Source organism: Orussus abietinus, unplaced genomic scaffold, assembly GCF_000612105.2.
Source record: "Orussus abietinus isolate OABI.00-Male unplaced genomic scaffold, Oabi_2.0 scaffold4, whole genome shotgun sequence".
NCBI classification, from domain to species: Eukaryota; Metazoa; Arthropoda; class Insecta; order Hymenoptera; family Orussidae; genus Orussus; species Orussus abietinus.
The window spans coordinates 192,332-214,690 of record NW_019396014.1 but is presented as its reverse complement, the minus strand read 5'-3'; the positions used below and the strand labels follow the sequence as shown (position 1 = coordinate 214,690).

General features: G+C 49.0%; 1 protein-coding gene across 1 annotated transcript in view; it reads left to right on the top strand.

Annotated features, from left to right (window-relative positions):
- LOC105695420 (probable G-protein coupled receptor Mth-like 1) overlaps positions 1 to 22,359 on the top strand; it is an 88,869-nt gene that overhangs the window by 2,752 nt on the left and 63,758 nt on the right. Inside the window, exon 2 of the mRNA XM_023434647.1 lies at positions 2,676 to 2,914. Within this exon, the coding sequence (XP_023290415.1) occupies positions 2,676 to 2,914 (239 nt within the window). The remainder of the gene's footprint in view (positions 1 to 2,675; positions 2,915 to 22,359) is intronic.

Genomic DNA, 22,359 nt, shown 5'->3' with positions numbered 1-22,359 from the left:
TTACTGCAAACGATTAAGTGTGTAAAGTTACGTGGCATTTTTATCAGCGTAGGACGCTCGCAATTCCCCCCAAATAATTACCGATATATTGCGTTGACTTTATTATTACACTTTCCTCGTTAAAGTCGAATGTTCCACTTCGAGGTCCCTCCAGGTCGTCGAAGCTCTCGAGTGCTTTGAAAGCTCGGTTGCGAGGTTGCGATTTGCAAGAGTCTCGAAGCTGAGGCTCTGGATGTGCGAGAGTCGGGGTGTATTAATTATTAATTGAGGAATTAATTGCGAATCGCTGGGAGGAGATGCGAGAGTAGGGAGTCGGTGCAAGTAGCGACCTACTTAACCCTGTGCACGGGGCGATTTCTTTTTTATCTCTCATTCTCATTTTTTTTCCTCTCCCTCTCTCTCCTCTCCCTCTTAAATGTCGGGCCTTGTATACTCGAGCTGGACCGCGATGCACCTCAATTTACCGTGGAACGAGGCCGGAACGAAGTATCGGGCGAATCGCGCCGATCGAGGTCGCCCCTCGAGCTTCTCTTTCTCTCCCGAGGTCTCCGAGAAGCGCCTCGATTTTTTACGACTCGACTTACCCGAGTTAAAAAAAAAAAAAGAAAAAAGAGAGAATAAGATTGGCCAATTCGAGTCTGGTCTCGAGTCGGTAATTCGACGTAGGAAATAGAAATAAACGGAGTCTTGTCTCGTTGCGAGACAACGTACCGATGACTCGAGTTACAAGAGAAAATGACGGTAAAGAAAGTCTCGAAGAAAATTACAAGGGCCATGAGAAATAACGCTCTCTACATGTGTCAATAAATATAAATATTCATCCGATCGAACTGGCGAAATTTGTTGTTAAGACCTCTTTGGCGAAACGCATGCGCGAATGTCTGCGGATGCGATTTGGCACGAAATTCTAGTGGTTTATATATATGTTTATATAATTCGAGGCGCGGGAAAAGTAACTCGAGTTGTCTCGATTTAACTAGAGTTTAACCTTAACTCGTCGCGGATAGAGGGCGAAGAAAATTCAGGAAAATAGGAGGGCGAAGCGAGGGTAAGGGAGAGCGAAAACGGCGATCGGAAGTCGAGATGTTCGATCTTTGCGTGACGTCGCGACGGCAAAACCCAAACTTTCTTCGAGACTTTCCCTGATTTCTCGAGGAAGCCTCTCGGCAGACTTTAAGGCCACTCCCGACGCGCCTACGGGAGACGTTTACCGGCGTTTTACGAGCCCGCCGTAATGGACGATACGCGGGATCGATTAAATCACCGTTAAGCTTCGTTGCCGCGCGTGGCGAATCGTTAACGCGGGATTTCTCGACGGGCCCGAAAGGATTTCGGAGGTTTCCCAGCCTGGAACGCGGCCAGGGGCTCGGAAAAATTGGAAAATCTCGTTGAGGGAAATCCTCCTCCGGTTCGGCCTCGTCATTGCCTCCGACGAGGTTGTTGGAGTTCTGCCGTGGATAAATTAATTCGTATATACCTCGGAGGTCTGTTTCGATTCCGAAATCTCTCGATCCTGAGTGGCCTTAGAGTCTTCCGCAAAAAATTGGAAAAATTGGAAAAATTGGAAAAATGAGAAAAATTGAAAAATTGGAAAAATGAGAAAAATTGGAAAAATCGGAAAATCTCGTAAGGGGAAATCCTCCTCCGGTTCGGCCCCGTCATTGCCTCCGACGAGGTTGTTGGAGTTCTGCCGTGGATAAATTAATTCGTATATACCTCGGAGGTCTGTTCCGATTCCGAAATCTCTCGATCCTGAGTGGCCTTAGAGTCTTCCGCAAAAAATTGGAAAAATTGGAAAAATTGGAAAAATGAGAAAAATTGAAAAAATTGGAAAAATGAGAAAAATTGGAAAAATCGGAAAATCTCGTCGGGGGAAATCCTCCTCCGGTTCGGCCCCGTCATTGCCTCCGACGAGGTTGTTGGAGTTTTGCCGTGGATAAATTAATTCGTATATACCTCGGAGGTCTGTTGCGATTCCGAAATCTCTCGATCCTGAGTGGCCTTAGAGTCTTCCGCAAAAAATTGTAAAAATTGTAAAAATGAGAAAAATTGAAAAAATTGGAAAAATTGGAAAATCTCGTCGGGGGAAATCCTTCTCCGGTTCGGCCCCGTCATTGCCTCCGACGAGGTTGTTGGAGTTCTGCCGTGGGTAAATTAATTCGTATATACCTCGGAGGTCTGTTTCGATTCCGAAATCTCTCGATCCTGAGTGGCCTTAAAGTCTTCCGCGAAATCGAGGATCTCGAGTTTGGGTTCGATCTCAATTTTAGAACGAGATATCCACATGGTCCGGTGAGTCGATGTTGACATAGGGTAGGAATACGTGATTCACTGGGTTTAAAAATCGCCTCCGACGAAGTTTCGGCAAGGTCGGATGTATTCCGAGTCTCGTCTGGGTGCGTTGGAGTCGGGGACTGTGATTACAATTTTGCGAATTATTTGGATTTCTTTTCTTTTTCTTTTTCCCTATATCTATGTGTACTGTTTTTCTTTATTTTTTTTTTTATTGTGCCTAAAATATTCATCAAAGTGTACGTAGAACGTAGAGAAATACTTTCTAGTCAGAATTATTTGGCCACCCAATGTACAACACACGAGTCAGGTATTGACACTATTTGCCCCTAAAAGTCACTGATGATGATATATGATTTCTATGAAGGTTATCTCGATTGCAGGAAGGTGGTCCAGCCTGAATCGGACATCCGGTTCACCCTGTACCCCGTGGGGTTCATCATCAGCGTGGTCTTCTTGGCAGCCACCCTGGCAGCCGGATGGCTCCTGCCGGCGTCTCACCACGTGCTTCACTGGCGATGTCAAACCCACCACGTGGCGTGTCTCATGCTGGGGGATCTGCTGATGGCAATCATACAGCTAGCCAGAGACTCCCTTCAAGGTGAAGTGTGCAAGATCTTCGGTAAGTGATGCAGAGATCGATCGACCCTGGAAAAGAAAAAAAAAATCGACCCCCCTGGATTCTTCGAGATCTAATTAAATCCAACTCCACTATCGCGCCAGTTATCCAATTATCCGATTACATTTCGGCGAGACGAGGCGTTCATACCTCGGCTAATGACGCCGGGAAAATCGAAGAAACCCTCGCGTACACACTCTCGCCGAGGGCGATAAATTCTCCTTAACAATTTGCATTCCGATCCTTTATCCGGCCAGATAAATGGATTTAATCCCGGCCCTAGGGCTCGCGACGGTGTTTGGGGAGCGTTTAATTGAGGGAAAAAATTAACATAAAAAAGAAAAAGGAACGTGCCGGTTACGTATGGAATGCTAGGCACGTGACGGCTTTGGGGATTTCAGGATTAACCGGTGGTCCGCGTAACGATCGCCATAATGCGCTCGGGGGGCCCAGGTCCCCCTTTTTCCCCCCTCTTCTTCTTTTTTTTTATTCCTCTCAATTTTCCAAAGCGCGTTAATTGTCGTTCCGTATATTCCCGCCGGATAATGCAACAAATCTGAAAACCGATCCGCCGACCCAATTTAAATGCCCCGGCTCTCCGCAGCCCGAGTCCGGCATTATTCGGCCTGGTCACGGATTTCCAGGGGTAATTCGGGTAATCGCGGTAATCCGATGTAGAGCTCGTACCTGCCCAGACAAAACGGCTGGCTTCGTTCCTGAATTTGAAGCGTTTCAACCTGTTCGAGGACCTTTGACCCGAAAAGACCTCGAGAGCCCGTGCGACATGAATTCCTATTAACATTCGTCGCGGCGTATGAATTTCTTTTTCTTTATTTTTCAATTAAGGTTTCAATCCTTTCTCCATTTCCATAACGGAGAGTTTATCTGGAATTTTATATCCGGAAGCTTTTTTTTTTTTGTATAACATTTGTACACATTTTTTTAGGTTGAGGAATAAGTTCCCGTCGTTTATGACGTAACGTAGCGCAATTGAAACGGCGGGAACTTAGTCTTGAACTTACTATAGTTACGTGGTTTGTAGGCAGACCCGTGACTATACGTGGCAATGAAAGTAAAGGTCCGAAGGTCGAGGACCTCGATAAGGTCCACGACCTTAAACGCTCAGTCATCCCGAAGACCGGCGAAAGGAGAAAGTGGGACGGAACTCCGTTGGCCTAGAATTTAATACCGGAAAGAGAGGGAAGAGAAGTCGAAATACGAGAAAGGGAATGAGAGGAGAAAACGGCCGTTTCGGGTCTCGTTCGTTTATTTCCTCCTATGTCAGGGCTTAAACGACGTACAGGGGAAAGTCTTCTCGATCTCCGGGACCGCGAGGAAAGGAAGAGCACGTATTCCTGTTTCTCTTTTTCCAGAAAGATTCTTCTTCTTCTTCTTTTTAATTCTCCCCGATGTAGAGTCATTCCATTTGCCCGGTTTGCCTCGATTTTCCCCCCCTTCTCCGCCTTCGGCGCGTCAAAGCGATGAATATGCAGGATTTAAGAGGTCCTTCCGGGGCTTCGACGTAAAAAGCATTGTTGACTCTGCCGTGTAAACGGATTCGGCCGTGTCGGCGCCCTTTGAATGTCCCGCTCCCTCGGGATAGCGCGAACTTCCATTCGATCCCGGGACACCCCTCTCGTTCAAAATTGAGTTTTCCCGAAAGATTTTAGGGATGCACGGAGGCGAACGCCTCCCTAGGGGGTTCCTCGAGTTCCGGGATTCCTGTCTTCCCTCTTCCTCTTCGACCCTCTCCGCTCTCTTTCGAACGAGGAACCCGGAAGTGGGTTTTATTCCTCGTCCTGGGTCCTTATACTTTTCCTAATCGAATTTTTCGACACGCTTCTTTATGTATATTCTATGCCTCTATGTATTGTACATCTTCATTTATACCATACACCTTTATTTATCCTGTACAGCTTTGATACTGTTTAAACGGCGTGGCGGATTTTCGCGAATTTCCTGCCCCTTTCACGGATTCCCGAATGGGTCCGTTACGAGTTCGGCTCCTCGCTCTCTTGTCTCCAATTATGCCTAATGAAAGGAGAGAGTTAAAACGACGTCTCTCGACACCGTGCAATGCTATTCGCCTCGGTGTACGCGTCCGTCGAAGTGCGTTTTCAGCGGCCCGGACAATGCGCGAGGCGCGTATCTCATTACGACGACGCGGCATAATGAAGGCCTCTCCGGTAATCAGCATGAAATCATGGCGTTCCATTAAAATTTAAATTGCACAAGGCACGTGCGCACCTCCGCCCAGGGGGGGCCCTCGTCCTCCTCCGGGGTGAATTTCGTATTCCTCGAGGCTCTTTGATTTAAGGCGGGGGTCGGACACCCCTCGATCCTCATGGAAGAATCCTTTCCCTCGAAATAATACGTGTAGATGTACTATACATATTTTTTCATAAATCTTGAATCAAAGGAATGAGCGAAAGGAAGGAAAAAAAACAAAATATCTGCTCGGATTCGCAGGGGCGCCGAGGAAGTAAAAGTACCGAGACACGGGTATACGTATATTAAACGTATTATTCAACAAAATGTCGAGTAAAAGAAGTGACGCGATATTGTACATACTTTTTCATAAATGTGGAACCAGAGAAATAAGTGAAAAAAAAATATATATATTTTTCGATAGTGCGGCGTGAATAATTTCCCGGGGTAGCAGCGGCGACGAACGAAGAAAAGTGAGATCCACGAATATTTTGGACAATATCGAATCGAAGAATTGAAAAAAAGAAAAAAAAAAAGAAGAAATCTCAGAGGTGCGGTTTACAAATTTCCTGGGATCTCGTCGCGTCGGGAGAGGAAAAGTGTCGAGAGCCACGAATACCCACAGTATATATATTTTTTTTTTAATAAATATGGAACCCATGAATTTAGGGAAAAAAAAAAGAAGAAAATATCTCAGAGGCGCGGTTTGCAAATTTCCTGGGATCTTGTCGGGCAGGGAGAGGAAAAGTGCCGGAAGAGACCTCGTCCTCGTCCTTCGGCAGTTTTATTTTCCGGGAGAATAAGCCTCGGGGAGCTGTGAAACCTTCCCGTGTTCCCTGACCGCGGCGTAATGGCGTGCAGATGGCACTTCTCGTTCAACTGCAAGCGCAACTGCACGGTGCAGCTGCCGGTGTCGCGAAGCGTAATCCAAGCCCCGTGAAACTGTCGCCCCCAATAAGTCACGTCAGCGAGGCCGAATCTCGAGTCGGTCTCGGGAGAAAACGGGGAAAAATGAAGAATCGACGCCGCGGCTTTCGCGTTTCAACATTGACTAGGGGAAAGGGAGGAGAAAATTCCCCCTTGTCCCGCGCCACCCCCGAGGGAAGATCTTTGATCTTCAATCGGTTCTCGTGAACGGATATTTGATTTTCGAGGAAGTAAAGTACAATTTTTTCTTTCTTCTTTTTTTTTCTTTTCATTTTCTTAAGGGAAGTATAGTTTCTTTTATCTTTAATATCAATGATCTAGATGCAAGGAAGAGTCCCGGTGGTCTTTGGACAAGGATCTCCCGAGGTATCGTTTCGGAGCCCCGTCCTTGTGGCGAGTCGCTCAATGCCTGGGAAGCGTCTCTCAGATTGGACCCCAGCATCCCCCTCGAGAATTCTTTGCCGATCGGCGCGGATGCACGCAGAAAAAGTTCCCTCCCCAGGATGTCCTCGGAGTCGGCGATCAATTCCCTCCTTTGTAGCCGGGCATTTCCGTCGGTTCCTTCCATTTTCGGCCGGATGCACTTTACCCGATCGCGCCGTGAAATATGTATCTCTCGTGGCTGCAAAGACCGGGTATGACTCGATTACCCGAGTGCACTCGGACTGCCCGGAGACACGGAAGGGAATTTAATTTTTCGGTCCTACGAAAGGACCCGACCGCGCGAGAACGCCGGACAATTCCGCGGCGGTGCTTTTCATTTACTTCCACTTTGAAATGGAAAAAAATATATATATACATATTTTATATATATATATATATATGCACAACAAAATGCGACAAAAAAGAAAATCACGCTCCACCAACTCGCAGCGGAAATTCGCACGGACTGCCTCGCCGCATCACGAGATACCAATCCTTGATTTTATCCCTTGACGTTTTAACAAGGGATGCACTTTAATCCCTTACGTCCTTAATTTTGCGAACCTACGGAGAACTTCGTCAAATCTTTTCATTTATTTCTACTCTGGAATAAAAAATAGGCGATAAAAAAAAAACAATGCGCTCCGCTGACTCATGGCAGAAATTCCCACGGCCTATTCGTCGCTTCACCAGATATCGATCCTCGATTTAATCTTTTGATAATTTAACAAGGGATGCATTTTAATTTTATTTAATCCTCAATTTTGCAAAGCTTTACCGAAGTTTGGAAAAATCTTCTCCTTAGGTGGACTTGGAATGGAGGGATAAAACATGGAGTCGGGGCCGTTCAGCGAAAAGCGACTTCCTCGTCGCCTTGGGGGAAGTTCCCTTCTTATATATGTATATAATGTGTCTATATATGTGCAGGAAATTCGCGAAGACACCGATTGGATGATTGCTCTCCGGTTTAATGTCATCCGCCGAGTGGCGAGTGATTGACTCTCTCTCCTTCTCCCTCTCTGTGATTCTCTGTCTCTCTTTCTCGGTACGTCCCGGTCTCTCTAACGAACTCGCCTTTGAACTCTCGACGGTCGGAACTCTGGGAGTTTCATCTAATTAGTCCCGGCCTATCTGGGCACTCGAGCCGTTAAGTAGATGCGTGGCAGGGGGGCATTGCTCGGCGATTTACTCGATTTATTTGTGGGCTACTCGCCTCGGATATATACGAGACCGAGCACTCCGAGCGAGAAGCGAGTAATCGCGGATTTTGATAAGCGGGTTCTGGATGCGCCCACCCATCGACAATGCTCCCTCTGTCCTTCCCTCGGGAACAGATGAGACCCCTCGTCTCCCCGCGAGAGGATAGTCGCAAAATCGTCAATCGCGGCTGCAGATTTTCCGAAAATTTGCCATTTTTTTTCCTTTTTTTTGGCGTCTTAATATTATCAAGAAAAGATTTAAGAACGCGAGCGTCGAGATTCTCTTTGACGTCCCGCCGACGACACGTGACTCCTTGCCCTAACAATAAGATCCAGAATTTCCGAAACAACGATACCTGGGTAAAGGGTTGGGATCTGAAATTTTTTTGGTGGTGCATCGGTTGGGTGATTTATTTTATATATATATTTTTTTCTTCTTTTTTACCGACTTCGATGAAACTTTTCATTTTAATCGATACCCTGAAAATCTTCAAAATGACGTTACCTTTGGAAGAGGGGTTAAGACCTTAGGTTGCATTAGTAGGATGTATTTCTTTGATTGGCGCGATGAAATCTCTGAGTTTTCCACGATATCCGGTGTCCACTGGCGAAGAGGAAAAATTGTAAAAGTCAAGATGAAGCGAGTTTTCGGTTCCCCCCAGGGGAGTGCGGGAAACTTCGGTGCGGAAAGTGCGCAGACCGCGAAACAACCGACCAATTGAACGCCACCCGAGTGGACGTACGCATTCGGGCCGACAAAGAAACGAGGCGAGAAGTCGAGGGGAGCTCCATGGCGCCATGGGGTTCCCCTCGTCCCATGGCTCCCCCCTGCACCAGACGTATGGCAGGCTGGCAGCTCGCTCCTCGCCGGCGCCGATTATGCTCTCGCTCTCCATGTAAATATGATTGATGTCGCGCGCCGTCAATTTAGAACCAAGAGGTGGACTGTTCGCGTATCAGCCCGCCTATCCCACGTCCCGCCGACGAGGTCTAAATTTCACGGAGTACTAACCAGGCCAGGGACGATTTTTCGCGTTTTTTCCCGTATTTTTACATCTTCCTAAAAAAAAAAAAAAATACCCTTTGTCGTAGCTGACGGTTATTTTTTACGGTCATTGATTAAGACTCACGGATTGAAATGTTGCATTAGTTAGGAGTGCGGAAAGTGCGTATCAGCTAGTAACTAGGTAGGGGACGATTTTTGGCGTTTTTTTTCTTTTCGTTTTTATTTTCGCGTCTTCAGTTTTCTTGGGTTTTCTCCATTTTTCTCCAGTTCTCTCGAGTCCTCCTTCTCTTCCTTTTTTTTTTCCTTTTCAAGAGGTGCCCTACGTAAGGTACTTCGCGAATGTAATTATTCCACTCATCGGGGGTTAACGAGGGGGAAGGAAAAATTCTAGGTTTAATCGAGGCAATTATTTCGCGGGATGTTTGGAGTTTTTCATTCGGAGGAGGACAAAGGGAGTGATAAGGCTCACGGCGAATTGTAACGAGATCTCGGCCCGGCCCCGAGATAACCCGATTTCGGGGCCTCGGCGAAGATCTAAAAACCGGGGTTGTGTCTCGCCTAACGAGATCCATTTCGCCTCGGAGGTCCCCCGGAAGGTCTCGGAAACTTTCCCGAATGAGTTCCATTCAGTTTTCTCCCCCGAGTCGACTCACGGGAATTAACCCCCCCGGCCGCGTCCCTCGGGATACGCCGCGAACTTCGCGACTCCGGGAAAGGAGACCCAGTTTTCCCGGTTTTCCCCGCGGCCTTCCGGGTATCCAGCGACTTCTGAACATCGACACCCGAGTTCGATCATGCCCCGTGCCTCCACCTATATTTTTCTACAACTTCCCCCATTGTGTTTTAAAGTTTCCTTCCGATTCTCCTCCCGCGAGGCGACACGGCGGAAGGGATTTCCATGGTTATCAGTTTTCATGCGAGGATCCTTAACCGCGACTCGTGCGCGGCGTCGACGTCGGGTGCAGAAGCGACCCCTGACAGAGCTTTCTTTTCATTCGCTAATGAGATCCGGAAGCTCCGAAAGGGAGAGACATTAATTCTCCCCGGTCTCCTAGCGAAGGGTGGGGCGAGTCTCCTTTGCGCAATCGGGACGTCCCCCGGGGGGAAAAGCCGGGAAATTGATCGCCGGCTTTCCCCGGAGCCGCGGTGGCTGGCGGGCCACTCGATCTCCAGCCTTACCCTCTTGGAGAGTCCCAGGGGTCGAAGATCTACACCCTTTGGACGGAACGGCGACTCCTGCCTCTCCCCCTCTCCTCCTTCGATGACTTAACTTACCGTCGGTTTCAGAAAAAAAAAAGAAGAAAAATAATTCATAATCGCCCCGATCGAGCCGCACTCCCGGAAAATCCGATACCTTCGATGCCAAAGGGGATGCGAGAATTAAAGAGCCCCGATCTCCAGATTTTCCTCGTTTCATTTTTTTTTCCTTCTGTTCCTTCTTCAAGAGAATCCGATCGCAGAGTCACCCCCCTAACTTGCGGGGACATCTCGAAAGGACCTCCGTCCCATAGACATCCAGTCGAGTCCCATGGGGTGGTTTTCAGGGCGACTCGAGGGAGGGTCAGAAATCCGCGACTGGTCCATTTCTCGAGGGATCTGGCCAACCCCCCACGTGCACCCGGGGCCATTCCGGGCCCTTCTTCTATCATCCCAGCCCCTACCCACGGGGGAGGGATGATAAACCGGCGAGAATCCGAGCGTGAAACCGGACGTCTAGTTCCCCCTTTCGGCCGGCTTTCCCGCGGTACATTCTTCATGTACCGCGGGGAAACAGTACGAGCAGAACGAGTACCCTGGAGCAGGGGTTGCGCGTGAACCCGGGACGCGACCATTCCGCCGCGGACAAAAAAGGGGGCGCGAGCCCCCTGCCTCGCGGGGTGGACTAGAGCGAGGGAGGGTCTCTCAACGAGGGGGGGGGCAAATGTCGAAAAAGGACGGCGCAGGGTGCGGTGCCAACGGTGAAACAACGTGCACCCCTTCACTCCCTCCACCCCTAGGACCATGGAACCACCCCCGTGACGCTGGGCGCCACCAGACATCGACCAGACAATTGGGGACATCCATCCTGGGCCAGGCACGGGCCGGTGTCCCCCTTCTCTCGCACTCCCTCCCCCCTGCTTTGCAGCTTTGCGTGAGCTTCAGGGGTGTTTTCTTCTCCTTCTTTCATGTCTTCCTTTTTCCCCCCTTGATTTCCCCGCTCTCTGTCCTCGTCTTGGCCGTTTTCTCCCCGAACCACCCCTGCGTCTCCCCGAGGCGGAACGGTCCTCGGAGCCGAACAAATAAATCCCCCCTCCCCCCAAGCTTCCCCCAGAGTCGCAGAGTGTACGGTTCTTGGTTTGTTCTTCCTTTATACGTTTTTTTTCTTCTTTTTCCCCTTACTTTTTCTTATTTCAATAAGAGGGCTTTGATGTATCTTGTACACCGCGAGTGATTTCATTCCTCGGCTACTTTTTGGGGGGAGGTGAATTATTGCCGGCCTCGTATTCGGATATTTAAGAATCCTCGGTACGGGGGGGAAGGACAAAATCTCCACAGGGAATTTATGATGAACACTTTTTCACCGGTCTTGCGACTGTGTGGGATTTTTATTTCTTTTGGGGGGGGTTTTCCAGTTTGCTCAATGGCGCGATCATTTCTCTCGCTCTCCTTGCTGGCTTATTAAACGGTGCGTCTCGGGGGTGGCTGCGTTTTTTTTCTTCCCCTTCCCTCCCCCCGTTTCATTTTCTCACGCATTGTCTTTGTGCTGTTCGTTTCGCCGGGACCGGGGAGCCCTTTAGGGCGAAATAAATCTTCCCATAATAAATATCCCCTTTTCGTCCCTCGACGTCGGGACGACGTCTTCACTCTGTATCATCTTATCACCGTCCCGCCGTCTCTTGTACGGTGTATTTAAAAATTGATAAGGGAAAGAAGAGTACATTCGTCGATATTTATTTTTTTTCTACCCCGGATTGTCAAATCATCTCACCACCTCCTCGTTACATCTCCTTTAAGCGTCTCACTTCCATCCGAAACGCAGCCGGAAGAGATTTCTCGATGCGATTTTCATCCCCTTTATTTCTTTCTTTTTTTGGCTTTTCTTTCTTGCGCTCTCATTTCCGTGGAAAATATCCGCATGACGTGGGGTTAGGGTATATATGTATATATCTCGGTGGAGGGGGCACTGTAACCGAGTCGCAGGAACGTTTTTCCAATTAATTAGGGAAACGAGGAAAGATGTCCCTCAGCGGAGGGGGGCGACTTGGGACCCCCTTCCCCCTTTTCCGGTCCCTGCTGGGTCGGCACCATTTCGCGCGGGGATTTATTATCTCGACGTGGAATTTGGCTCTGAGGGGGGTGCGGAGGGTCGATCCGCACTCTCCGGGACATCCGGGATCCCGTTGAAACGGCATCCCGGGTTTTATTTCGCGTTCGATCGGTCCTAACGAGAGAGAGACGGCCGTCGATGCACCCCCAGCGCACCCCTTAAGGACTGCACCCCCTATTTAGGGGTGGGAGGGGGCCTCCGAAATATGATCACGGGAGATCGCGGTCGAGGGCTCTTCGTCGGGATTCACCCCGATGCGCCCTCGAGGACCGATTCATGGTTCCGGATGATTTTTCCCGCTGGCGCCAACCGCCAGCGGGAAAAAAAATTCTAAAGTGATGCCGCGCCTCTTTCTCTCGCTGGGGAGTTTTCCCTCCGCCCTGAGCGGTGAGGGGGGGGGTACCCTCCCGCGGAATCCGCGGAAATTTATGCCCGCGAATATATTCCCACAGAGAAGCTCGAATTTGTCTGCGGACTCGGGGAGCTTCCGTCGCCTCGAGAAAAGGACCAAAAGGACCAAGGGAACTCCGGAATTCCGGTTATCTTTCCTGGGACGGATTTAAAAATATTTCCTTGTTATTTCTCTCCAGTTGAAAATGTCTCTCTAGGAGGGTGGTTAGGTATCTCTAGGGGATGTTGTCTGGCTGCGGTGGTTCTGCTTGGCGGAGGGCGAGGTCCTCGGAATAGACGTGGCAAAAACATGTCCCGTCGAGACCGCGGCTCGGGTTTTTGGCCGGAGTCACGAAAGACATGGCTCGATCCTTGAAATCGCGTCGATGGGGTTTCCGTGTCGCCGACGTGCCGGAGTTTCCACGGGGTGGGAAACCGCCCCGGAAAAGCGCCGCCGCGAAAGGGTTGACGCCGAGGGAGAGGGAAATGCTGGGGAGGGATAGAGGGGGAGAGACGTCCTGGAACAAGGGGTGGGACTTCCTGGCACGAGTCCTTTCTTCGTGTTCCTTTTTGCGGCCTCCTCCGTTCCGGCAACTTTGACTCCTTCTCCCTCCTCCTCCTCCTCCTCCTGGGAAATTTATATTTACGTGTTTTCCGCCCGGAGGCGCGATCGCCATTGGTCCGGCTTCTTTTCGCTGGAGCCTACGCTCTCCAACTCCTGGGGGAACTCCTCGACCTTCCTGTTCCTCCACCTCGGAAAGTTGTTCCCGGGGAGGAAGTTCCTCCCACTTTGGTCGAGGAGTACCGCGAAAATAATTAGAACCGCGGGGAGTCCGAATTAAGAAGAAAAACAAACAAACAAAACTCTACAGCTGACTCAGCCCTTCCCGCACTCGTAAAAATCAGTGGAAATTTACACATCCCATAAATGAAGGTTAACATGGGGAAAAAAAAACGTAAGGTGGATAAATTAGAAATTAGGAAATTAATTAGATATACGATCATTACCAGGACGACCAGACATTTGCTCGACGTGAGAAAATTCTCGTTCACGTCAAAATCTTAACTCGGCGCGAAATATTCGATTTAATCGCGATAATATCCTCCGTAATTAACCGATCGGATTTGATGAAAATAACTTCGTTTGAACGAGGCAAAGACGAGCTCGATCAAGCGAACTGAATTTCGCTCGAACGAATTTTTTTCGGAAAGGAATCAAATGCAGTCGAATGACATTTTTTTACTTTCTATTTTTTTTTTCTTTTTTTCAATGAACGAAGCTTGGCAATTTTCATTTAACAAACTCGCGGGGAGGTTTCGTTGAGGTTAGGTAACGTCGGCCCGCGGTGCGGTAATCGGCTCGCGAGTCGCGCGGCCGTTCCGCTATTCTCGCGGGATTCCTCCTCATGATTTACGGTCAGTTATGGCCGCGTCGCTTTCAGACTCTGCACCGAATCGCTCGACTCCACTTCCGAATGCGCCAGGTGCACGAAACCCCGTGAATGCGCCTCTACCTACGCGTAGGGCGTTCAATGGCGGTGGCCGCGCTTATGACGCCTCGCGTGACACCGCGGCACGCCACATTGCGCTCCCCCATTGTCCCTGACCTGGAATTAATTCCCCGTAATTGTCCTCGGGAGCTTTTCAAACGATGCTACCACTTCTCTTCCCTTTCTGCGTTCCCCGGCGTGAAAAAGGAAAATAGAAAGCACCATATCTCCGCGACTCTACCAGAGTCCGACCGAGCGCGTCGGGTGTCGGACACGACGCGTCGTGCCGCGGAGGAAAAACCAGGGGCCCGATTCTCGAGTTCATACGGATTATTTCGCATGCGAATAGATTCGCACGTGCGAATTGCCCGTAGGTAATCGTATGCGACTACGAAGCAACGTTGCCGCTTGTTTCAGAAATTCATGGGACCAATGAAATGTTCGCTTTGGCAGTTGTTTATTTTTTTTCTTCTGTCATTCCCTATATGGTTATATTGATCTTCAACCACTTTATGATAATCGATAGTTTTATGTTATTTTCGTATACGAATTATCTCTTTCGCATGCTATGACCCATGCGATGTAATTCCCATGGTATTATTCAGATACGAAACCGCGGTGATCACTCAAGAATGCCAACTGTTTAAAGTCGTATACGAAACTGTCAATTATCGTATGCGAAAGTTGATCGCATACAGCCGAGAATATCGGCTCCCTAAACGGCGAAGAATTTCTCGCCGCAACTCCGACGCGGCGTTGACGCGCCGCGCTCTGTGGGACTCCGGCCTCGGTAAGGCCGGCGGACGCGCGCAGGATTCCTCCCGCGTGACGTCAACAGTCGGTCGAATAATAACGGACGATAGCGCGAAAGTCGACGGGCGTGGTTCGGTAACGGGGTAGCCCCGATCGCTCACTAGGAGTGAATGAAGTTATTCCCCCGGCTATTTTCGCGCGCCGATAACGACCCGGCCTAACGCCTAGCCGCCATCTTGGGCGCCCCATTAGCCGGCGCAATAATCGTAAAGTCGAAACGCGACGGTTTTCTCACCTGAAAGTTAACTGGTCGGTCCGAATTCATTTCATGTCCGGATAATAACGGAGGCGGGGTCACGTGACCGCGGGACCACGTGACCAAGATGGCGCCCGGCTGGATTCCGACGAGGCGCTACATCGCGAACCTTTTTTCACCCTCTTGGCGGTTCCTCGCCGACTCACTGGACACATTCTTGCCTCGTGACGTCGCAGATTACGCATCGAGGATGTTGCCGCCGTTCTTCGATGTCCCACGTCGTGTTTTCGCGCCCCGGGAATGGCCAGAGTCGAGGCGGTTCCGCCCGCCATCTTGGTTGATTCTTTCGGAGCCGCCGAATCTCCGAGAGACGAGGACGGACTTACGCACGGGACGGGAGAGCGAGAAGGACGGAGCGAGGCTAGAGGAGAGCGGAAACGCGTTCGCCTGGATTCCTCGTAAGACCCGCTCGGTAGAGCAAATGGAACGGAATCTCGCGGCGCCAGCCGGCTCGGCCACTCGAAACTTCGAGTGCCTTCGCGGAGGGTAATGCGAAATAACGCGACCCGACGTCGCATCCCGAGGTCGAGGAACCCGGGCCGCCCGAGGGCCCGGCGACGCCATTGACCGGCCCTCGAACTCTACCGAGAACTCGATCGAGCGGCCGCCATCTTGTTTCAGAGATTCACCTGGGATCCAGGCACCCCGCTCGTTAATCTTTATATGAGACCGTATAATTACAGCAAGTAACCTTTTGGGGGTATGCGTTTTCGTGGAAAAATCTCAATTTATAATTCTGGTCGATTTCAGACCATGAGCTTCGGGTTTGACGCGCTTTTTTTTCCCGACAACAGGTAGGAGGCGCCTTTAAGGACGCCGCGGGCGGCTCTTTAAGGACCTCCCTTAAAGCGGATGTGGTAGTTCCTCGAGGAATGTTTACGCCGAGGACTTTAAGGCCGGCGATATAACTAGGACGCGTAACAAAGAGTGCCCTGGAGAAGGTATGAAACCGCCTTCTCCTCGTAAGTAGAGCATGAAGCATAAGTATGCTGCCACCGCGGCCCCGGCCGCCTGCGTCTTCCGCGGTCGCGGCTAGGGCCGAGGACTTTCACTCAAGGCTTGGAAAATCTCCGGAAATTTTCCCGCATATGGGGAAAGTCCTCCCCTTTGGCCCTCCTCGACATTTCCGAAGACTTCCCCCGTGAAGGTCCGCGGAGAAATTGAAGGATACCCTGGAGAAGAAGGATATATTCCTTGAACCAGAGATGTACATCTTTGGATAGTACCAAGGAAATATTCGAAGGATAATCATTTGCCAGATCATTTAATCCTTCGAATTCGAAATATATTTCTTCGGCGGTATTTGAAGAAATATTTCTTTGGTTCGAGGAATGTTATTTTCATATTTTCCTTTTTTTCCTTTTTTTTTTTCGTATTTAACAGGCCACTTGTATTATTTAAGATCTGGAATCTGATAAGTAAGATTAAAATCCCAAAGTAGGAATTTAATTACCGTCGATAGTTGGAACTTTTTTGGAAAGAAATCGGATTTAGTGTTCTTTTCTTCCTTTCGTTTTTCCTTTTTTTTTCGATAAATCGGTTTGGGCGAGATGACTCATCTCACGCGCTATTGACGCGAATTAATGCGGCCGCGAATTCGATGGACTCGCGGCGGAAATTCGTCCGGGGTGGAGTTGCCATTACAAGAGCGGGTTTCATAAATTTCGGAAAAATTAGAGCGTGCTCGGCAGGCACGCGTCGTGTTTATTGCCGTGTTATTGCGACGCGTGGGCGTGGGCGTGAGTCACGAGTTACACGAGACCCTGGCTATCGTTTCGAGCGAAATACCCAGGAGTTGCGTTGCCCCCTCGCTTCGACGGGACATTCCATAATTCATGCTAATGTGGGGGTAGAGTTTTCAAAACGCCCCCTTCCGTCGGAAAATTCGACACAAATTCTCAGGATTACCGTCGAAGGTAATTTCCATCCCTTAAAGTTGACGATCCGAGAATGAAGAATCAACGCACTTTTGCGAAGTAATTCCGTTAAAATGTATAAGTCGAAAGTGGAGAGTTGGAGAAACTTCTTTTTTTTTTTCTTTGAGTACCTGGAAGGGTAGGAATATGTCGAGCGTAATCGTTGTAGGATGTCGCATTTTGGAGGTCGGGAAAAAATGGGGAAAAAGTGAGGGGAAAAAATTGTCAAAGCTTGCCGCGAAATGTCGAGGTGGAAGAGGACGCGATTCGCGCCTTCTTCGCCGGCGTTTCCGTCGCCTCGTCTTCGCCATTCTCTTTGCCCTTTTTTCCTGGTTTGCTGGTTTTCCTCCTCCTCCACTTTGCCCCGTTTCGCCTCTTTTTCCCGGAGGCGCGTCCCTTGCTCGCCCTCGAGCTGCAGTCGGCTTAAACTCGTTTACGGGGAGTCGCGACTCCTCGAAAACGACGAATCGGGCTTGTTAGACAAATTGGGCGGGACGGCGAACCGGAAACCTGATGACGCTCGAGAGGTCTCTCTCCCTCTTTCCTCCACGATAATTAATTTACCGCGCCCCTTCTGCCGGAGTTTTTCAGGACATTCTGAGAGATGGAAAGCGAGGGGCCGAAAAGGAGGGAGGAAACTGGAAAAGTCGGCGAGTTTGCAAATCGCGATGCACCCTCGAAAAGACGAGCCGCCATTGGCCCACGGTCTTCGACGATCGATCCGATTATCGGGAATTGGATTAATCTCCGAGTGGAAATTTCCCTTTCTTCAAGTTCGTGAAGAAGAGAATTTTTCCTTGAAATTCGCGAAGAAGTAGATCTTACCGTGAAATTCGCGAAGAACTGGATTCTTCCATGAAATTCGCGAGGAACTGGATTTTTCCATGAAATTCGTGAAGAACTGAATTTTTCCTTCAAATTCACGAAGAAGTGGATTTTTTCTCAGAGTTGGCGAGAATTAATATTTTTTCCTCGAGTCCGCGAAGGTTCTTCAAGACTCCAAGGATCCTCATCGAGGATTTTTCTCCCGAAAATTGACTCCGTACTTTTCTGAATGTACTTTTCGGTCATTTTCCCTGGGAGGGTGGAAATTGCCGACTTCTCTCGGGACGCGGTAGTTACGGAAACGATGGGGTCCCTTTCTCTTCGCACGTGGTTATTCCCGGCACGGATGTCACACGTGAGGGGCACCTTTCCTTTTAGATGGTCTTCAGCCCTCGGAAAATCACTGTGATTCTCCGCAGGTTTTCGACGAAGGTCCCGAGGCGGTTTTCTCGGTTCCACGGAAAAGCCGGCGGGAACATTCGCCACATGGTGCGGGGTTACACGCGGAAAAATATTCGGTTGACTCAGTGAAGCTCTTGTTGTCCCAAAAATATCCACTTTCACTCCAAATATTTAATCTACCCGAGAAAATTCATTAATTATTTTTTATTTATCACAACAATACATCCATTTCAAAAAGGCCCTCGATTAGACGCTATCGTTTGGCCGTAAAAATTTCATCCCCACCTCAACCTCCACACCGATAATAATAAAATGTCATCGAACCAAAGAAACATCCCTTCGAGTGGTACCAATAAAATATCCTGATAATTCAAGAAATAATGATTAGCTTCGAATAAATTCGAAAAAAATTTCCCCGCAACGTTTCCTCGGAATTATGGCCATTTGAGTTTACTTCAGATAAATCATTTTGTTGAATTAAACATTTCGTACGTTCAACGAATTAAATTTTTGTCAGTGTACCTCTATGTGCATCGCAGGGTGAGGTTGGTAAGACCTTGGCGCGTGAGTGAATTAATTCCGAAATTCTTGAAAAAAAAGAAATGCCTCGAGGGAGGCTGCAAGAGTAATTAGACGGATTGTCCCGAGAAAAGGGAGAAAAGGAGGTAAAACAAGGGGCTAGACCCGACCTCTCCTCCTGCCTCCCTTAACTTCCTCTCTAGGTCCTCGTCCGGTATATACGAGGGCGTTTACTCGATATTCCGCTCACGGGGGAAGATGTCCTCTCGGCCCTTTCGGCGCCGCTCCCCCGCACCCCCTGCGGCCTTTCCGCGGCCTGACTCGAATATTTCTGATTGAATCGCCGCCAGTCGATAATGGCGATTCCTGGCGTGCGCGCTTATCGAGATGGAATTGAATTTTCTCGCCTAGTCCGGACCTGCTCGGGGGTTTATTTACCCGTTTCCAGGCCTTTCGATTGGACGCGCCCCCCCGGTCGCAGATAAAATTCCTTCGCCGATATCCCGTTCGCGGATGCGAGGAGTTTGCCCCCCCCCCTCTTTCTCACAAAACTTGCACGCTTGAGAAAGGAAGGGGGTGGCCCCCCTTTTCGATCCTCCTGAAAAGACGCTCCGAAAACCGGTGGACGACGCGACGTCTCGAGAAAATCTAATATCAAGTCAACGAAATTTTCCGGGAGAATTCAAGTTAATCCTTTACGCTCCAAAACACTCCCTCTTAGCGTAGATTTTATTGCACAGACGTTTATTAGATATTTCTTTTAATTTTTGATATCGTAGCGAGGTCAAGAATTGGCAGTCAAGTCCTCCAAACGTGGTGGTTGTTAAGGTGAAGTGAAACACGTTGAGGAACTTGATCGACGTCGATGAAGAAGATTTTTCTAAATGCCTACGTTGCGGACGTTCGTTTTTATATTGACAGCTGGGTCGAATTATATTGGATATTGTACCAAATGGCATACTCCACCTGTCGTTTTCGTAGAATAAATATCAAGAAATCGAAGTAAAACTCCAGAAATCCTCTGGATTCGTGCTTTCTGGGGCCCTAATTGACTTCAGAGGGACCTCCTGCGCCATCTGTGATTTCCAGGTCAATTAAATTTTCACTCCGAAACCTCGTATTCTCATCGTTTTAGCATAGAAGCGCATACAACACTTTTTTTGCCTTTATCCCGTTCAAATGCGAGTTTATCGATTACCAGAGTGTTCTAAATTGTCGTAAAATTATCCTGACCCTTTCGTTTCTCATATCAGAGCCTTCGGTAATTGTATATTGATCGAAATATGAGAGCTCGACGCGATTCCAGTTCTGGTCTGGGGTAAGTTAAAAAATTTTTTCCAAAAATCCAAATTTTGATTGTGTCAGGACAATTCTTAGATGATCAGGAGTGATGTGTTAAAGTTTCGGATATTTTGGTCTAATACCCTCGAAAAAAAAGTGTTGTATTCGAATCGACTGATTCTGACAAATTCAAATTTCACTTCACCTTAAACGGATATGAAGTCTCTCGTCGGCGCATTTTGCGAGTTAATAATTATTCGTTGTATTCCTGTATATTTAATTTTGATTGCAAGGATGATTAGGAATAATGGGAGAAAAGGTCGAAGCGGAACTCGCAGGGGGGAGTTTGACATCCCTCGAGGTATACTCATCGAAGGGCGAGCCGTCTTCCTGGCTCGTAACCCCCGGGTACGGCTAACGAAACGGCCGTTACGTTAGCCAGGAGGTGGTCGTAAAAAATCTTAAGCGACCCTCGCGCCTAGAAAGCGAACGAGCGCGTTAGTTTTCCCCGTAAAAGAGCGGAAGGGCCTCTCCGTCTCTCTCTCTCCCTCGCCCTTTGTCTCGCGGGCGTGCGTGGTTCTTTTTACAGGTTTACAGGGACCTCGGGGAGGGCGGTTATCTTTCGCCTCTTTCGACCCCTTTCTCTTCCCTCTTTTACTGCCGGAGAGAGAGAGCACTTTCGCGAGAGACTCTGCGGAAAAGTCGGCGCAAATATTTTTCTCTCCTCGAGGTGTATATCACGCTCCGGAGTTGAAATCTCGAGATTTGGACCTTTGGCGTGGCAGATTCGTCGGGGACGAATATTTGTCCCGACGGAAAGAAGAATTCAATTCGAGGACGCGAATGCAATCCTTCTCGACGGAAAGGACGATCCGATTCGTAGCGAGCGTGGGCACGATTTGCTCCAACGGAATGAAGGATCCGATTCGTCGGAAAAGTCAACGCGATTCGTTCTAACGGAATGAAGGATCCGATTGGGGGAAAACATCAGGACGATCCGTCCTGTCGGAAAGAAGGTCCCGATTGGTCAAGTACCCGGGCCCATTCCGTTGGACCGGAGAGCATTCCCCTCGGGACCCGGAGCCCGAGATCAAGACCGTGACCTGCATTCCCGACGTCCCGAGAACCTCCTCGATCAGGAGTCCAGAGTTTATTCCGACCACCGATCGTCGATCGCTTTTAAAAATCGATGTACGACAATTGCCGCACGAACGAGCCCATGGGGTCAATTAAACCCCATCGCGCAGTGCCGATCGAGCTCGATTTCGCGAGTCCCCCGCAAGAACGAACCAGAGATCTTGGTCACTGCATTGTTAAAAGAAAATTTCCTAAAATTCATACACTTTTAGTACATAAGGTTGCAGTAAAATTATAAATCTGACGTCTCAATAGTGAATTATTACACACATATTATAAAACTCTAAGTAAATTTACAATTTTATAACACCGTGTTGTAATTCTTGTCAGATCGCGGAGAAAAATTAGAAATTCGATATTCGTGAGTCATTTAGTACGCATTGTTTGCAGATTCTTTATATGAGTTTTCATAAGTTTATTTTTGAACAAATTATCCCTTCGTCTGTAAATCCGGGTCTTTCATGTCCGAGGCAAAACGGTTTCGGTTAATAACTTTCTAAGAAGGACATTGGGGCCGCTGTTACCCCCAACAAAAATGTTATAAAATTATATTATATTTTTTTTTCTATAACAGTGCAATTCTTCCCAATCAACCAACAATTCTTCCCCCCGTAATCGCGTTTTTTCGACTCATTCAACTATCCGTCATCTTTCTAACCTCAATTTTTCACGCTCGGTCGATCCTTCGGTATTGCGCAAGCGCGTGCGCAGGACACGGGATTTGCCGCGCCTCTCCGCGGCGTGTTCGCGCAACAATGAGGCGCACTCGGTAGTTTCGCGTTTCCCTTTCTTCCTGTCACCCGCGTGCCTTCTTTGTGCCTTCTGCGGCCTTTGTCGAGCCGGCCGGGGCAGGCGCGCGTGCGCACTCGCTCGCTTTTATTGCGCGCGCCCGACGGCCATTGTCTCGCATTATTGCAACTAAATTATCGGCCGGGCCGGGCAGTATTGAATTATGAGGCCCGTTTGCCGGAACAATATTCGCGGTCCCGTGCTTTAGAGCTTTAAAGCTTTAAAGCCCCGCACTCGGCCCGCGTAGCGCGTGCGGCGAGATTCCGCACACGCGGATTCTCGCCGAGCATTATCGACGCACTGATCGATTGCGCGGCCCGGCATTATCGAAAAGTGCCCCCTGGCCCGGAGTTTTCCTCGTTTTTCCACGTTTTTCCAGGTTTTCTTTTTCCCTCCATTTTCCTCGTTTTTCTCCGACTCCGTTTGTTCTCCCCCCCTTCTCTCTTTTTTCCCGCTTCCGTGGTCTGCTTTTTTCGGTTTTTGTTCCCCCTCCCCCGTTTTTTTGTTCCTTCCTTCCCACCCCGTGCACCGGTCGCGCGAAATTGCAGGAACGTTTTCCG